General features: G+C 36.2%; 2 protein-coding genes across 3 annotated transcripts; both read right to left on the bottom strand.

Annotated features, from left to right (window-relative positions):
• Positions 1–1,372: 1,372 nt before the first annotated feature.
• LOC107549511 (syntaxin-binding protein 6-like) lies at positions 1,373–4,715 on the bottom strand. Of its 2 annotated transcripts, none has more exons than XM_016230628.1 (5): positions 4,416–4,715; positions 4,171–4,301; positions 3,849–4,098; positions 3,623–3,721; positions 1,373–1,589 (listed from the first exon to the last, which is right to left on the bottom strand). In XM_016230628.1, exons 1-5 carry the CDS (start codon positions 4,570–4,572, stop codon positions 1,390–1,392), a joined length of 837 nt encoding a protein of 278 aa, XP_016086114.1. In that variant the 5' UTR covers positions 4,573–4,715; the 3' UTR covers positions 1,373–1,389. The 2 variants fall into 2 exon arrangements, with proteins under 2 accessions (XP_016086114.1, XP_016086115.1); XM_016230629.1 differs by having other exon boundaries at positions 1,373–1,586.
• A 2,936-nt stretch (positions 4,716–7,651) lies between these two features.
• On the bottom strand, positions 7,652–16,760 carry LOC107549504 (phospholipase DDHD1-like). Its single transcript, XM_016230619.1, has 7 exons — positions 15,694–16,760; positions 13,742–13,817; positions 13,507–13,656; positions 12,730–12,794; positions 12,192–12,370; positions 9,846–10,094; positions 7,652–8,421 (listed from the first exon to the last, which is right to left on the bottom strand). The coding sequence occupies exons 1-7, from the start codon at positions 16,458–16,460 to the stop codon at positions 8,240–8,242; spliced, it is 1,668 nt and encodes a 555-aa protein (XP_016086105.1). The 5' UTR covers positions 16,461–16,760; the 3' UTR covers positions 7,652–8,239.
• Positions 16,761–17,399: the final 639 nt, after the last annotated feature.

Below are 17,399 nucleotides of genomic sequence, written 5' to 3'. Positions count from 1 at the left end.
TGTATGTACACACACACACACACACACACACACATATATGTATATATATATAATTATTCATAGCTATTATAAGCTTGAATTGACATTTCATAAGAGTAAAATGTTGAACTAGTAAATACAAAAATAAAAAGAACATACAATTAAAAAAAACATACTTTCAGAATGTAAATTTGTGATATTTGATATGCCCCCCTTACTCTTTAATGCACTTAAAAGTTTGGGGGGAAATAACTGGTAGACGCTTGTCTGCAGGATGTTGAACGGTTTGTATGTGACCTCTAGTGGACAGAAGGCGCACAGACAACCACATATTTATCATGAAATAATACACTCACTATAAGTGGGTCCCGTTTCATTTATTGCGCAAATGAAGGGGTGTTTACACATTTAACATGTTTTAAATGTGTACAAGAGCACAGACAAAGACAAGGAGAGATAGAATAAGACTTTTGCATTGTTAGAAAACAAGTTCTATTTCAAATCAATGCTGCTCTTTTCAACTTTCTATTCTGAAGAATCCTGAAAGAAAAAAAGAAAATGATCACGGTTTCCAAAAAAATATGAAGCAGCACGACTGTTTTCAACACTAATAATAAGAAAAAATGTTTCTTGAGCAGCAAATCAGCATATTAGAATTGTTAGACTGGAGTAGTGGCTGCTGAAAATTCAGCTTTACCACCATAGAATTAAATTGCATTTTAAAATATATAAATGGAAATTTTTATTTTTTTTATATTTCACAAAATTACTGTTTTTACCGTATTTTGATCAAATCCATGCAGCCTTGGGAAGCTTTTTTTTTTTCCAAAAACAAAACAACTGTATATTATATTATATGTGACCCTGTACCACAAAACCTAAGGGTCATAAGGGTCCATTTTTATAAACTGAGATTAATACATCATCTGAAAGCTGAATAAATAAGCTTTCCATTAATGTATGGTTTGTTAGGAACCATACTTGGCCAATATTTGGCTGAGATACAACTATTTGAATATCTGGAATCTGAGGGTGCAAAAAAATCAAAATATTGAGAAAATCGCCTTTAAAATTGTCCAAATTAAGTCCTTAGCAATGCATATTACTAAAGATAATACATTTTTTATATATTTACAGTAGGAAACTTACAAAATATCTTCATGGAGCATGATATTTACTTAATATCCTAATGATTTTTGGCATAAAAGAAAAATCAATCATTTTGACCCATACAATGTATTTTTGACTATTGCTACAAATATACCTGTGTTACTTATGACTGGTTTTGTGGTCCAGAGTCACATATTTATTATTATATTACATCATTATACCGCTTGTTCATGACACTGTGTAGTTTCATGAAGCTTAAACGGTTAATTTGGAGCAAATCAGAGTAAACGGGTGCTCTGATCAGCTCACCTTCTGAGCAGCCTCTGCAAACTGCTTGGCCCCGTGCAGAAAGTGGCTGGTTTTATCGTCGGCCCTCATCAGACGCTCCCCGCGTTCACTCAGAACCTGACTGGCCCTCCGCATCACGTTCCCCATCTTCCTCACCGCCGGAGGAGACGGGCTGCTCCTGCTCCTGCTCCTGGATGCTTTAACAGCTGCTGCTGTGGAAATATTCAGAAACACATGTGAGCATCATGTCAAGTTCCAAACATTCTTTTATTTTACACATTTACTGTATAGGTTATTAAATAGACGTATATAGACAAATAGACTCTGCTCTGGTACATAACTGCTTTTCAGTTTAATGCTTTACTATTAGTGTGATGGGGAAAAAAGATTCTAGATCAGAGACTGAAAGCATGGTTTTAAGATGCATTTTGTCGAAGTGGACAACACTGCATACAGGCATAAACAGGGTCGGAAAGGTTTTGAGCTTGCCCACTTTCAACCATTTCGGCCCTGTTTACACCTGGTTTTAAGACGGGTTTGGTCAATCATATCGCAAGTAGACGATGGAGACAAATGCACATTACACCTGGTGTTTTAATCTGTCTATTTTGTCCACTTTTGTCCGCCTTCCTGAATTTTTTTTGGAGGGGAGGGTCTCTGTTTCTGATCCTTTGATCTAATATTGTAAAATACATGAAAGGAGACAACAGAAAATGATTGCTTTTCGTTTATGGATTGCCATTATATACACTTGAAACTTCTGCATTGCCATTAACTAGTCTAATTCCTTGTCAAAACACAGACTAGGGCTGAGGTGTGTGGACTGGTACTCTTCATTTTGCGGCTCCAGGGCAGCTTGGCACCTCTCCCATTCATTACACACCATTCATCCATGATCCGCTGTGAAGGCTGGTGCCACTTCACTCATCTCCGCTCCTCTCCCCCCTCCTCAACGCCTGTCTTTGTGTCCCTGCGCATGCCTTCATCAGAACAAAGTGGCCTCTGAACTAATCGGGCCCTCTTTGCAATGGGACCATTCTCTGGCGCTGCCGAGAGATCTATCAGAGCACTACAAACAACCACCCGCTGACGGGGCCGACAAAGCACCCTCTCTTCCTGCCTGGACCCTGATTGATCTGACCCACACAACTACACAGACAGGACAGGATGGAAATGAACGCAATTGCCTAAAAGATGCATTTCTAATAGACTGCCTAGGGGTCAATGATATGATGTTCATTTTTTGTTAAAAAATTGAAACTGCAACTCATATATTTTAAATACATCTCTTCAATGAGGGGCACATTGTTTTTTTATTTCTGAATTAATTCATTTTCAATATAGAACTCAACAAATTCCATAAGAGCAAGTTTTATTATTATTATTATTATTAAAAATAAGAATTGTTGAAAATAAATATTATAATAATAATAAAGTATAATTATTATGAAAATGTATTATTGATATTTTCTTGAAAAGAAATCTTTAACTAATAATAATAACAATCAAATATGTCTAACAAGTCATATATATATATATACAACATTTTTTTAAATTCTAGTTTTTATTTTAAACATATTGTACAATTATTATGAATATATATATATATATATATATATATGTTCATAATAATTGTACAATATGTTTAAAATAAAAACTAGAATTTAAAAAAATGTTGTATATATATATATGACTTGTTAAAATTTTATAAAATGTATTTCTATTTTTCAGAAATAAAAGTAATAATAAAAGTATTATTATAACAATTCATTATTGAAATTATTCTTGAACATAAATATTTAACTAATAATAATAATAATAAAGAATGTTTCTCTACCAAGTCATTTCATATATATATATATATATATATATATATATATATATATATATATATATATATATATATATATATATATATATATATATATATATATATACAATAATTGTAAAATATGTTTAAAATAAAAACTGTACGATTTATGTTAAAAATGTAAAAAAAAAAATTTTTTAATTTATTTCTATTTTTTATTATTTTATTTTTTAAAAACTCAAATTTTGATTAAAATGTGTACACATTCTATACATGATTTCAAGATATTAAATACTTTTTTTTTTTACTTGATGGTTAGACCATTATTCAATTTGAACGTTGGTATAAATTTTATAAATGATTTTCAAAACCATATGACATCAACATGATCACAATGAATTTGGAAAATACACACATACACAAAATCCTACTTACCTTCACGCTGAGGCTGACCCTGGTTTGCAGTCATACTGTTCTTCATTCTGTTCAAAAAAATCTTGCAGCGATAGATGACCATATTAACAGAACAAGCATCTGAAATATGGAGAAAAAAGAAAACGGGGCTTTGTTTTGTTACAGGTCTTAGGTTCTCCATACATACTGTACATGTTCATTCTGCAAAGAGGTCAATACAGTGATCCGTCTTTCTAAGCCCGCTCACCTCCCATTAGCTTCTGCTGACAGTTAACAAAGCTAGTTTGGCTTGGAGCACCAAGGCTCTTCTTGTTCTCCGGAGCTCCTGGTATCTTCTGGTCTCCGGGGGACGCTGGGTTGGCTTGGGCAAGCTTGGCCTCCCAGTAGTTTTGACAAGCATGATAGAGAACCTGCACAAACATGCATTTCTCTGCAGCTGAGCTGGCCACCCATTGATCAGTGGTGCGATCGAACACTAGGTCGAACTCAGGAGTGTCCTAAAAATATCCATTCAGTCAGAATAACGGAACATACTGGGAAATAAAAGCTGCATTTAGAAGGATGATCACCTTGTCAGGGTTGATGCCATTGACCTGGCGAAGCTGCTCCACAGACCATTGAGACCTTTTAGCAAACGGCCTCGTGCCCCGATACCTCTTAACTTTAGTGATGAGGACTTGAGCTGGTCTACTGTTAGTAACTACATGGAAACATTGATGTCTCCATCAAACTTCAAGAACATCTGACTGCTCAACAAACGATTCATCTAGTAACTAGTTTAGATATTTAGAGTTTATGAAGATGCGCACATTACCTGACAGGCAGAGGTAAGTTAAGTAGTCCCGCTTGCGACCTGCATTGAGGAAGGACAGTCCTTTCTTCTTCATCCTCCTCCTCACCTCAATGGCTACCAGTAACTTTTCATCTCTTGGGACAAAGATCTCACGGCTGATGGCTGACTGAATGTTCATCTTCACAATGCCTTGTAGATGTTTCCACAAAACATGACCAAAAAATTATTTCTGTGCCCAACAGGAAATGCTGGGGCCAATTAACATTACAAAACTGAATTCATACAACTGATTACTATTTCTTGGTCAAATCAATGGTTTAATGTTTACATGTCTGTTGTTTCATTAATTGTTTTGTGACAACTTAGACGTGTGACACGTTTAAGTGCGGTAGCATTATGTATAATATTTATTTATTTGTATACATGACTTCATTATTTATGATTTTATTAAGCAGCACAACCGTTTCAAACATTGATAATAATAAGACATGCTTCTTGAGCACCAAATCCGCATATTAATGATTTCTGAATAAATTACATGTTAAAATGAAGTAAAACTGAATAGTAGCCAAGTTTAAGTTATGCATCTATACAGAAATGGAGAAATATTCACTCGAGTAACAAGTGTGACAACTAGCCCCACTGTGAACAACAGAGTAAATAAATATGGTCCAAAAAAAAAGTAATCGCCATTTCTTAAAACAACTAACGTCTGAATGTTGAATGTTTTTATTACTGAAATTGTAGCCTACATAGTTTGTGCAATTATAGTTATTTAAATTGAACGTTGAAATAAAATATTGATCATGTTCTATTCTGTAATGTTAATAGAAATCATACACTGTCCGAATAAAAAGGTTGCATTTTATGCGCGCAACAGCCGGTCACTGGCAGTCCTTAAAAATAGCTCAATTTGTTGCTAGGTGCTTTTTGGGAAAAAAAAAGTTGCTAGGGTAGTCTGAAAAGTTGCTAAATCCAGCAACAAAATTGCTAAGTTGGCAACACTGGCGGCTTGTATTTGACACAGATGTCTGGTCAGCTATCCTTGTGGGGACTCTCCATAGGCGTAATGGTTTTTCTACTGTACAGACCGTATATTCTATTGCCCTACACCAACCCTACCCCTAAACCTACCCCTCACAGGAAACTTTCTGCATTTTTAGATTTTCAAAAAACTTAATTATGTATGATTTATAAGCTTTTGTACCCGTGGGGACCACAATTTAGGTCCCCACCGTGACACGAGTCCCCATGAGTCTGTGTGCAGTCAGGTTTAAGTCCCCACCAGGATATATAAACCAGTACACACATACACACACACACACACATGCAAATACACGCAAAACATCTAGCTAATGATAAAATGCAGCCCGTTATTGGTTGGAAGGGCTGATTGATTGGAAGAAGTGATGCTGATTTTATCAACAGCTGAATAAGCTGATATGAAATGAATATTTAAAAGTTGAAACACAGAGATGCATATCCTGGAATCACTATAAACAAATATTAATGAACTGATAAACGGGGATTTTTTTTTAATCACATTTAGTTTATAATATGATATAATAAAATATGATATACAGTAGCGGGGTTGATACGATTTTTTAGCCTAAAATGTTTTTGAGGCATGGGGGTGTCATTTTTCAGGATTACTGTAAACAAATCATACAAAATTAATACAGAAAACATGGGCGTAACACAAAAACGATGGTTCTTTCAAAATGGCAATGTCTTTGTGACTATATGGTTCATTAGTGCTGTAATACATTAGGAAACAACATGACGAGTAACATGTTTGATATGCCGACTGCAGAGAATGCCACATATGCAAAATGTGAAGTGTTTCAACTTGGACAGAACTAAGAGGAGATCCAGGTGTAGGGAGTTTTTCTAACAGCCTCAGTGGAAAACATTCAGACTTCATGCATGTTAAAGCAAAAACTCAGTGGTGATCATAGCAAAGAGTGCATTCAAATGTGCAGTAGATTTCAGTGTCTATCATGCGAGTGCAGAGGAGAAACTAATGCCTCAAATGGATCAAAAAGAGAAGAAGAAAAAGGACTTAGGAATAGTTCACCTAAAAATGAAAATTCTGATGTTCCAAATCAGTACGACTTTCTCTCTTTCATGGAAGACAAAAGGAGAATTTCGGAAGAATGTTCTAGTCGATCTTTCCACTTACAATAAACGGGAACTGAGGCTTTCAAGGCGCAAAACGGATCATGAAAGTGGTCCATACAACTGGTTCATTAGTGCTGTAATACATTAGGAAACAACATGACGAGTAACATGTTTGATATGCCGACTGCAGAGAATGCCACATATGCAAAATGTGAAGTGTTTCAACTTGGACAGAACTAAGAGGAGATCCAGGTGTAGGGAGTTTTTCTAACAGCCTCAGTGGAAAACATTCAGACTTCATGCATGTTAAAGCAAAAACTCAGTGGTGATCATAGCAAAGAGTGCATTCAAATGTGCAGTAGATTTCAGTGTCTATCATGCGAGCGCAGAGGAGAAACTAATGCCTCAAATGGATCAGAAAGAGAAGAAGAAAAAGGACTTTCTCTCTTTCATGGAAGACAAAAGGAGAATTTCGGAAGAATGTTCTAGTCGATCTTTCCACTTACAATAAATGGGAACTGAGGCTTTCAAGGCGCAAAACGGATCATGAAAGTGGTCCATACAACTATGTTCCAAGTCTTCTGAGGCTAGAAGATATTTTCAGGAACAGACTGAAAGGTCAGAGGTTATTCACTGATGACGTGCTCCTAAACGCATTATGCTAATATTTCCACATAGTGATGTAGATATGTGGGGGCGTGTTAGAACGAGCCGTTTTAGGGGGGCGTGGCAGAGTCTTAACTTTGATAAAGAATATCTCTTTGGTTTTGAGACTTTAGTCTTTGCAACTTCAGGGATCTTATCTATGCACAATCAGCTTGTAACACTCCAAAGAGAAAGGAAAACTTGAAATCGCATCATATGACCCTTTTAAAAATAATAAATAAAATAAAATAAAATGTTACTTGAAATAAAATAAACAATAGCTGAAATAAAATATGAAATATAAAAAGTAAACTTATTTTATTACAGCTCTTATTTGATTAGTTTAACAAAGTGCTACAATTAACTAAAACTGAAAAACAAAATAATATGTATAAAATAACTGTATGAACACATAAAAAAGACAACTAAAATTAACTCAAAATATGAATATAAACTATAATAGTATATAAATTAAACTAAAAGAACACTGGTAATGTGTAAACAACAGCTAGTACAATTCTTCAAAATATCTCCGTTTGTGTTCCACTGACATAAGAAAATCACATGAATTTGGAACAACATGAGGGTGAATAAATAATAATAGAATTGATATTTTTGGCTGAACCACGTTTACTAATGGTTATTCTCTTCAAATTAACTACTCAAAATTTGGCCACTTTTAGGAGTGATACAGATTGTGTTTTATCATCTAAATAATATAAACATAATATTTATGCTTAAATTATAAAAGTCTTCAAAACTATTCTTTTTAGGCAAGAAAACGTACTTCTCAGAAAACCCTTCTGATCGTGAACCTCCAATTCACTATACAACCACAACAATGTCAATACACATCAGTCAATATGAAGAGACCGCTGCAAGGTGGGAATGGTCAGAATTTCCAATCCTAATTGGGGAGGATGTAGTGGAGAGAGTAAGTCTCTTCCATGGATGTGCTTCTAAATGGAGGGAAAACAAGGCAAGGACAGGATCTCTGATGCACAGTGAACAAGGTCTGCTAAACTATATTAAGGGAGCGATCGAGGGTGGTGCTGTGTCAGAGTTCATATGCGTGTTTGTTATGATTCGGGGTTGTCCTCTGGCATGTCATTCGTTTCATTTGGCCTGTACATGAATGTTAACAGAAACAGAGCCACATCGTGGGAGCACCAATAGGCTGTGTGCGACGTCACCGCTGACCAGTAGCGGCTCTCCACCAGACCCTCCCTCAGCTCAAAGTCGATGCGTTTCTCAAGCTCCACTGCAAAACAGTCAAAGGAAGAATGTCATTGTCACGGGTTTTCGAGGTCTGGAGGTTTGATTTTCTACTCAAAAGCGAATTTGACAAATCATCGAAGCTCCTTATGAAAGCCATTTCCACATCAGAATAAAAATAGATCTCCAAACTGTGACTTTATTTCTCGCAATTGCAATGTTTTATCTAACAATTTGACTTTATACCACACAATGTAACTTTACATGTTGCAGATTACAACATATTATACAGATACAGATTTATCTCTCCCAATTGTGAATATCTCACAACTGCTTTTCGCAATTGACCTATCGGTAAGTCCCGTCCCCCTTAGCTACTGTTGCTCACTCGGACAAATAAACAGAGTTGCTCACTGTCTTACAATGACAGCTGTCAGTGAAAACCTTCTTCCGAGGTGTTTCTGATAAATTTGGGACACAGATGGACCTTCAAGTGAGACTTAAATATGCCATGGAGGGATATATAAAAGATATTAAGATACATATGTAAAACATTAACGTTCTGCTTGAGCAGAATTGGGGAATTGGGACTTTATATTTTCAAATTGTGAATTTATATCTTAAAATGCGATTTACTTTTATATCTCACAATTGTTATTTTGTTTCTGATAATTGTGACTTTATATTTGACAGAGCAATTTTATATCCGAGACATGATTTCACATCTTGCACTTCCAATTTTTCAATTGTAACTTCGTTTTTCTTTACCTTTAAATTGTGACCGTCTTTCTTAAAATTGCAACTTTATTTCTTGGAATTGAGATTTTATATGTTCAAATAATGAATTTAAAATGTAACCGTACCCCCCAGATTGTGACTTTATATCTTTTAATTGCAACTTTGTTTCTGATACTTATGATTTTATATCCACAACTTGATTTTATATCTCACAATTATGACTGTTTTTCATAATTGCAAAATTATATCTTACACCGTGTCTTCATATCTAGCAATTGCGACTTTGTTTTCTCTAATTTTTCCAATCTAAATCTCTAATTTATTTCTTGGAATTCTGACTTATCTCTGATATATCTTCAAATTATATCTTAGGACATTTCCTTATGTCTAAAATGTGACTTTATACTTTCGATTTTGCATCTCACAATGCAATTCGACTTTATGTTTGGCAATTGCAATTTTATATCTCACAATGTGACTTTAAACTTTATCTTACAATTACCTTTTTATTTTCTACTCAAATGTGGAAACAGGTTTCCATTACAATAAAGGATAAAGTTATCAATAAAAACAATTGTTTTCAGAAATATTAGCAGCACCAAATGAAAACTGCAAAAATATAGTTTGTTTCCAAACAGGTTTCCTAAACCAAAATACTGAAATCACGAAATGATGAGTACTGAGAAAAATTATCAGAGTGCACAAAGACTTCTTTGTGCAGATGATGCTTACAGGAGGAGTTATCCATAATGGTAGAGGCTGATTGTGACATGCTGGTGTCTCCTGTCTTCTCCTCAATTTTCTCCTCTGTCTTCTCCTCCAGTTTATCGTCTAACTCTACAGGCCGACACTCATCCCCTTTCTCACAAGCCCCGCCTTCAGAGTCTGATGGCTCCTCCTCCACACCACACACCTGTCCACTAGAGCGGGAAAATCTGGAGAAGAGGATACCGCCAATGCCTTTACCTATACTTGCCGCTCCTGTGGAAAAACAAGTATGTATGGTTACAGTTAGAAATCAGGATTGCTTTGGCATATATATATTTGACAGGTGCATATACAGATGAGTCATATATATATGCATATGTGTATGTATATATATATATATATATATATATATATACTGTATATATACACCAATGTACCTGGCAACCAAATGGTGCCGCAGGTGTAGTTCACAGAGCAGTGTATATACCACTGGAGCACCGGCTTTTCCTCAGTAGAGTGTTTGGTGTCAGAATGGGAAAAGCTGCCAATTTATCGAAGTTTGATAAACAAACTATGATGGCATGGCACCTTAGCACTTCGATCTCGGAAACGACGCGCCTTGTGGGTTGTTCACATGCCGCTGTGATGAGTACGTATCAAAAGTGGTGCACAGATGACCAAACGAAGAACCGTCGTCCAGCCGTGTGTCATCCGCAGCTCACAGATGCCAGAGGGGATCGGACACTGTCGCACATTGTTCACAACGACTGCAGGGCCAAGCGCAGATACACCGATTACCAACAGAGGATGCACTGTTGGGTGGACACTTCTTCTTAGGACACTTTAGGCCCCATTATCCAAATAGCATAATTCCTGACAGCTGTCAGGTATCTGAACATCGTTGCGGACCAAGTGCACCCATTCATGGCAACTGTGTTCCCTGCCAGTGATGGCCGTTACCAACAGGATAATGCGCCATGCTACACTGTAAGAATTGACGAGGAGTGGTTCGAGGAACATGAATGTGAATTTCTGCTAATGCCTTGGCCTCCAAATTCAGCCAGTCGTATATTTGTGGTTCACTCTACAATGTATGGGAACTGGAGGACCTGCTGTTGACATTATGGTACCAGATCCCTCAGAAGACCACCTTGTTGAATTAATACCTTGCCACATAGCCACTGTTCTGTCGGCTAAAAGAGGTCCTACAGGTTATTAGATAGGTGGTCATAATGTAATGGCTCATCGGTAGCAGAGCCATTCAATGATTCAGAACACTGCAAAAAATGCTTTTCTATCTTAGATCTTTTGTCTTGTTTCCAGCCAAAATATCTATAAATTCTTAAATCAAGAAGGATTTTCTAGACAAGTAAAAATGATTGTCTTGTTTTCAGATAAAAACAAGTCGAATTTAAGTGAGTTTTTGCTTGGAACAAGCAAAATAATCTGCCAATGGGGTAAGAAAAATAATCTTATTTCAAACAGAAAACAAGATTATTTTTCTTACCCCATTGGCAGATTATTTTGCTTGTTTCAAGCAAAAACTCACTTCAATTCGACTAGTTTTTTCTGAAAACAAGACAATCATTTTTACTTATCTAGAAAATCCTTCTTGGTTTAAGAATTTTTAGATATTTGGCTGGAAACAAGACAAAAGATCTAAGCTAGAAAAGCATTTTTTTCATTTAAATATATGTATTAATTCACTGAAAAAAATGCTTTTCTAGCTTAGATCTTTTGTCTTGTCTTGTTTTCAGAAAAATCTAGTCGAATTGAAGTGAGTTTTTGCTTGAAACAAGCAAAATAATCTGCCAATGGGGTAAGAAAAATAATCTTGTTTTCTGTTTGAAATAAGATTATTTTTCTTACCCAATTGGCAGATTATTTTGCTTGTTTCAAGCAAAAACTCACTTCAATTCGACTAGATTTTTCTGAAAACAAGACAAGACAAAAGATCTAAGCTAGAAAAGCATTTTTTTCAGTGAATTAATACATATATTTAAATATAATAAATATATTTAAATCTAAGCAGAGATTTTGATAATCTAGTTTATTTCTGATATTTTTGTTTTGGCCATTAATATGTATATATTATTGCTAAGGGCTTTTCCAAATCTCTAGTTGTTTCTGTGACATTTCCTAATTGCTTTCTATTGATCCAATGCTATGCTGAGCTGTTTCTATTTATTGCTTTGCGTGCTAAAATCAAGAGCTATAAACTGCAGATACGCAGTAACTGAAGGCAGGCTGCCATTATCTCAGTATTTGGGAAGCGTAATCCTACTCCTCCACCGCACAGTATACATCCTGCTCGCCCTGCGAGTGTTTTACTATGCCAGACGCCTTTAATGATCTCTCTCTCCATCTCACCCATAATGCTGGCCTTGCCCAGGCTGGTGATAGACTCGCCGTAGTGTCTGCGGGGCTGTGGAGGGGAGGTGCAGGGACTCGGGAGGCTCTCCGTATCGGACACAGAAGCACTTTCCTTTGACGGATTAAGTAGAGTGGGACGGATCTGGTCATACGGTGTGGGGCTGCTGGTGTTGTACCTGGAAAAAAAAAGCAATGGTTACATGAATGTACAAAAATATATGCACTGTACATTATAGAAACAGAAGTTTATTTGCTTACAATATTTTTCTTTGCATACAATATTTTTTTTAATAAATATATATATATATATATATATATATATATACATATGTTCTCTTATGTCTTTGGTTATTGTTATCTTCATCTCCCTTTTTTATTAGCTGTAATAACTGAATATTCATTCTTCACAATCAAAAATCAGGCATACAATATTTTTTTTAATATATATATATATATATATATATATATATATATTTCAATTTAACTCTTGAATTTAATTTTTACATGTATTTAGCGAAGGCATTATTTTACTCACCAGTGAATCTGGACAGGTGATATATTACTATAATGCTTCAGGATGAGAGGCTCCAACCTGTATGCCTAAAAGGAAACCATTTGTCTTTATTTAGATTATTATTTATATTTCCTGACTGATATTCAGATATTCTATCTTTGATTACAATACCAACTATACTGGACTATACTGGGGAGAGTAAAAAAACAGTGTAGAAACAATTTTCACTGAGAAATTACAAGTACATTTCACAATTAATTTCAAAGAAATGATAAGTAACACATTAAATGAAATGTGCAATTTTGACGTAGAAAGACTGAAATAGGGGTGGGGCAATGGAAGAACCATTTTTTTTGAGTTCTTTAAAAAACCTTTCATTAAAGAGTTGTTCAAAGAACCATTTTTCTTAGTGTGAAGAAAAATTGTATAATCTAAAGAACCTTTTTCCACTATAAAGACGCTTTAGTGGAATGGAAAGGTTCCATAAATGTGCCAGTAAAAAATAATAATAATAATAATAAAAAAATAATATATATTTTTTAATATGTTTAATTAAAAAAACACTGTTTGTAAGAGTGCATTTGAATTATTTAGAATTTAGGGACCATTTCAACAGATTAGAGCTAATTATTAATATTATTACATGTGTGTTAATGCTAGAATTCATTTATAATAAAATTATTTTATTGCTAGACTATAGGTTTTGTTTCCCACTTGGCTCATAATAATATATATGGACCAGTAACAAGAGAAATCTGATCATGGGCTATATTTACACTGCAATCTAATCACACTCACTACAGGATCCGTGGGATGAAAGATGTTGAAAAGCCTCTGGCAGATGGATTTGGGGAGGAAGTGGTCCTGTGTTCCGTTGGTTCCAGGACGGACCCCTCGCAAAGCCAAAAACACAGCCAGAGGAGATCCCATGCAGAAGAAGTTCTCCACCTACACATCGCACGGTTTATTGAATAAGACTAACACAAACAGGAGGGGAGAAGGAGAGAGGAAGGGTACAGTTATACTAACGTACCTTGAATTTCAGGGCTGGAAAGGGTTTTGAGGATGAGGTTTGTAAATGCCGAAGCGTATCTTCCAAATCCCTCATTCTGCAAATGAAATATTAAATGTAATTGTTGGAGAGGAACATCACACAAACCAGATTAACAGAGGGATTGTCATTGTGGACTAGAGTGCAGACAAAACTAAAAACCTTTAAATAATTAATGACTTTTAAATGCATTGGAAACAACAAGAGAGCACTAAAATCAAAGCAGCTGACAAACTAACAATTAAGAACTAACAGAAAATGGTTGTAAAAGTTGATATTCCTAATTTTAAGTGAATCAGCCCACATGAAAAAATACTATAGTAATTTATAGTAAATACTATAGTGTTTTTGAACCATACTATTGTAAAGTACTTGAATTAATTTGTTGTGGTAATTATGTAGTTGCTGTGGTAATATAACAATTATAGTAATATAAACAAATTAATTTACCCAAAAGTGTACTAAGTTTATATTTTATATTATACTACAATACACTACAGTTTACTGTAGTAAAAATTAAAGTATACTACACTATTTATTACAGTTTATCAGTTCACTATAGTTAATACTACAGTATGCTGTAGCATTCATTAAAAAAGTGTTGTAAATACTATAATATATAGAGTATAATACAATTTACTATGGTTCAAAAACAGTACAGTATTTACTATAAATTACTATAGTATTTTTTAAAGAAATCACAGTAAAAAAAACATTTTTTACATTTTCTTATGAAAACAAGAGTGGTGCTAGCCATGTAAAACTGATGGCCACAATGCTAGGTTGTTGAATGCTTGCCAGGGCGTTGTTATTCAGCTGCTAAGATGTTCTGAATGGTTGTTAGCAAGTTTCTGTTTGGTTTCTACTGTGTTCTGATGTTAACATGTTGCTGGTGGTTGTTAGTGTGTTGCAGGAGTGTTCTGGTTGTTAGCATGTTGCTATGCAGTTTCTAGTGTTCTGAATTTTAATGTGTTACTAGAGTGTTGTGAGTGGTTATTGTTAGCGTGTTGTTCTGCGATTGCTGGACTGTTGTGTGAGGTAGTGTCTTGCTAGTGTGTGGATGTTAGCATGTTGCTAGTGTGTTCTAGGTGGTTGTTAACATGTTGCTAGTGTGTTTTGAGTGGTTGTTAACATGTTCTCTCCATATGATGGAAGTCAATGACTACCTGGTTACCAACATTCTTCAAAATATCTTCTTTTGTGTTCAACAGAAGAAAGAAACTCATACACAGCTTGAGGGTGAGTAAATGATGACAACATTTTCATTTTTGGGTGAACTCTCCCTTTAAGGTGAGAGTTCATTAGCGAAATATTGCGAGCCCCCCAAAAAAAGGCCCATTGTCTGTTGTCAATAACGACTTCATAACTCAGAAATCAATTAAAATCTGACAGCTTTCTGTGGGTCAACAGTGTGAGTTAGTGTGACCAACTTAAACGCCCTTTGCCTTTCGCCTTGATGCCAAATATCGGATTCCTATTGAAACGAACAACCATAAATCTAAAAAACAACAAAATAAGAAATATACCATAATTACACACATCATACAAACACCAAAGGAGAAGTTACACTATAATGGACAATCCATTTGAGGAACAGACCATAATGTTGTTATTCGCCCAAAGCCACATTCAAACTTGGCATCAGATCAGATGCAATGACTTTCAGGACTTTCAGGGTCAAGTTTGAATAATGAGCTCATCGAGATTTAAGAGTTATGGCAGTGATGTTTTGGCAAATCATGACTTAAATTTAATTTTTTTTCACACACAAGATGATTTGAAATGCACTTGAATTATGTAGACTACTTTTAGGATACTTTCATGGTGCTTTTGGAGCTCATAACCAATTAATTTCGATGTACGTATAAGAGCAGTATGAGCATTCTGCAAAACATCTATTTTCTTTTCCAGATACAATTGTGTTGGACAAATACTCACGGTTCCAGTATACAGGATAACAGTCTTTCTTTTTGATGTCCACCTCGTAGAGTCCTCCGCGGACGCACACTGCGTCCACGTTGATGCTCTCTGAATCCAGCTCCGTCTCGTCTGTTGAGCATCCAGCATCCGCGCTCTCGGGTACCGGTTGCGCTGCCACCGCCGCCGCCGACTGGCTTCGGACCGCAGGTGCTTCGCATCCTGACGGTGACTCGAATAAATTCTCTGCTTCTTCACCCGCATCCCTCCGTCTGACCTCGTTCGGATTAAGTTCGCAGAATTTGCGATACGCCAACTCGATGTTCAAAGAATCGTGTCCAACAAACGGCTTCCAGGTCCTCTTGTCCTCTTTGTAGAACCAGCGCACCTCTTCGGGTCCGAGTTCCGTGACAACTTCCCCGCGGTGCCGCGAGCTGTTGGAGCGGCTGCGCTTTTTCGTGGCGACGTTCCCGTTACTTTCGCTGTAGTTCGGGTCGCTGGGGATGTCGAGATAATCGGAGTCCGGATCAGAACCGAGACGGCCATTGTAGGCGGCGAAACCCTCTTCCACCAGGCCTAGCATCAGTCCTCGTTGGCCTCGGGGCAGCGGCAGATGTCCGTCTATGCCCGGCTGCACCGCATCCATCCCGGCGCGTATCGCGTCGCCCGTGGGTTCGTCAAAGCAGGACGCGCACGCATCCTCCATCCTTCCCCATTCACCGCCGCTGACATTTTCCCTGCTTTGCGAACAACTCAAAGACGTTTTGTCCTGACAAGCGCTCATCGCCGCTTTTTAGAAAACAGCAAACGGAGCGATTTCAGCACCGGTCAGCTGATTATAATAACAACAAATCTAACGATGTCAAAGCCTCTCCTTCCCCCGGCGCGACCGGAGCGGCCAGCATCTGTACGGACGCGTCAATCACACACGCTCGACTTGAAACTCCATTAAATAGTCGAATTCACTCGGACGGTCCTCAACTTATAGGGCGAACACGCCAACCTGTTCACTTTCCATTATATGCCGACTGTATTTCTCCCTGTGAAGCCCCTCTCTTGCAGTGTAGCGCCGTCCGACTCGTGAACGAATCTTTCTGTTGAGTCGGATCTTTTTAAAGGATCAGTCCGACCGAGTCGTCCACGACTGAATCTGTTCTCGAATCCAACTCGTTGAACAGGGCGAGAAATATCTGAGAAATATGCTGTTTTCGAAACATCACGCATTATTTCTGCCATATAGCTGACTATATCTTTATATGGCTGACATCATTTTATTTTTTATTTTCATTTAGTCATTTAGCAGACGCTTTTATCCAAAGCGACTTACAAATGAGGACAATAAAAGCAGTCAAAACTAACAAAAGAGTGGTTTTATTGAACAACACTGTTAAAACACATAATGTAATATGCCTATACATAAGCAGACGCTTTTATCCAAAGTGACTTACAAATGAGGACAATAAAAGCAGTCAAAACTAACAAAAGAGCAACAATATATAAGTGCAAATGACAAGTCTAGGTTAGCCTAAAGCAGTACACGTAGATGTGTGTATATATATATATATATATAGAGAGAGAGAGAGACATATATATACACACATATATAATACATATACACACACATATATATATATATATACATATACACATGTATACATACACACAAACACACACATACATATATATATATATATATATATATATATATATATATATATATATA

Source organism: Sinocyclocheilus grahami, unplaced genomic scaffold (genome assembly GCF_001515645.1).
Source record: "Sinocyclocheilus grahami isolate Dianchi unplaced genomic scaffold, SAMN03320097.WGS_v1.1 scaffold374.1, whole genome shotgun sequence".
Classification (NCBI taxonomy): domain Eukaryota; kingdom Metazoa; phylum Chordata; class Actinopteri; order Cypriniformes; family Cyprinidae; genus Sinocyclocheilus; species Sinocyclocheilus grahami.
This window is presented reverse-complemented; position numbering and strand designations above follow the sequence as displayed.

What these genes read in the sequence shown, in the direction of transcription:
- LOC107549511 (XM_016230628.1), bottom strand. Translation starts at nt 4,572, where the DNA reads ATGAACATTCAGTCAGCCATCAGCCGTGAGATCTTTGTCCCAAGAGAT. An exon ending in AACTTACCTCTGCCTGTCAG is followed by an intron (nt 4,302 to 4,415) that starts GTAATGTGCGCA and finishes GTTTCCATGTAG; the next exon opens with TTACTAACAGTAGACCAGCT. An exon ending in TCAGCAGAAGCTAATGGGAG is followed by an intron (nt 3,722 to 3,848) that starts GTGAGCGGGCTT and finishes TCCATATTTCAG; the next exon opens with ATGCTTGTTCTGTTAATATG.
- LOC107549504 (XM_016230619.1), bottom strand. Translation starts at nt 16,460, where the DNA reads ATGAGCGCTTGTCAGGACAAAACGTCTTTGAGTTGTTCGCAAAGCAGG. An exon ending in TTCATCCCACGGATCCTGTA is followed by an intron (nt 12,795 to 13,506) that starts GTGAGTGTGATT and finishes GTTTCCTTTTAG; the next exon opens with GCATACAGGTTGGAGCCTCT. An exon ending in TCACCTGTCCAGATTCACTG is followed by an intron (nt 12,371 to 12,729) that starts GTGAGTAAAATA and finishes TTTTTTTTCCAG; the next exon opens with GTACAACACCAGCAGCCCCA.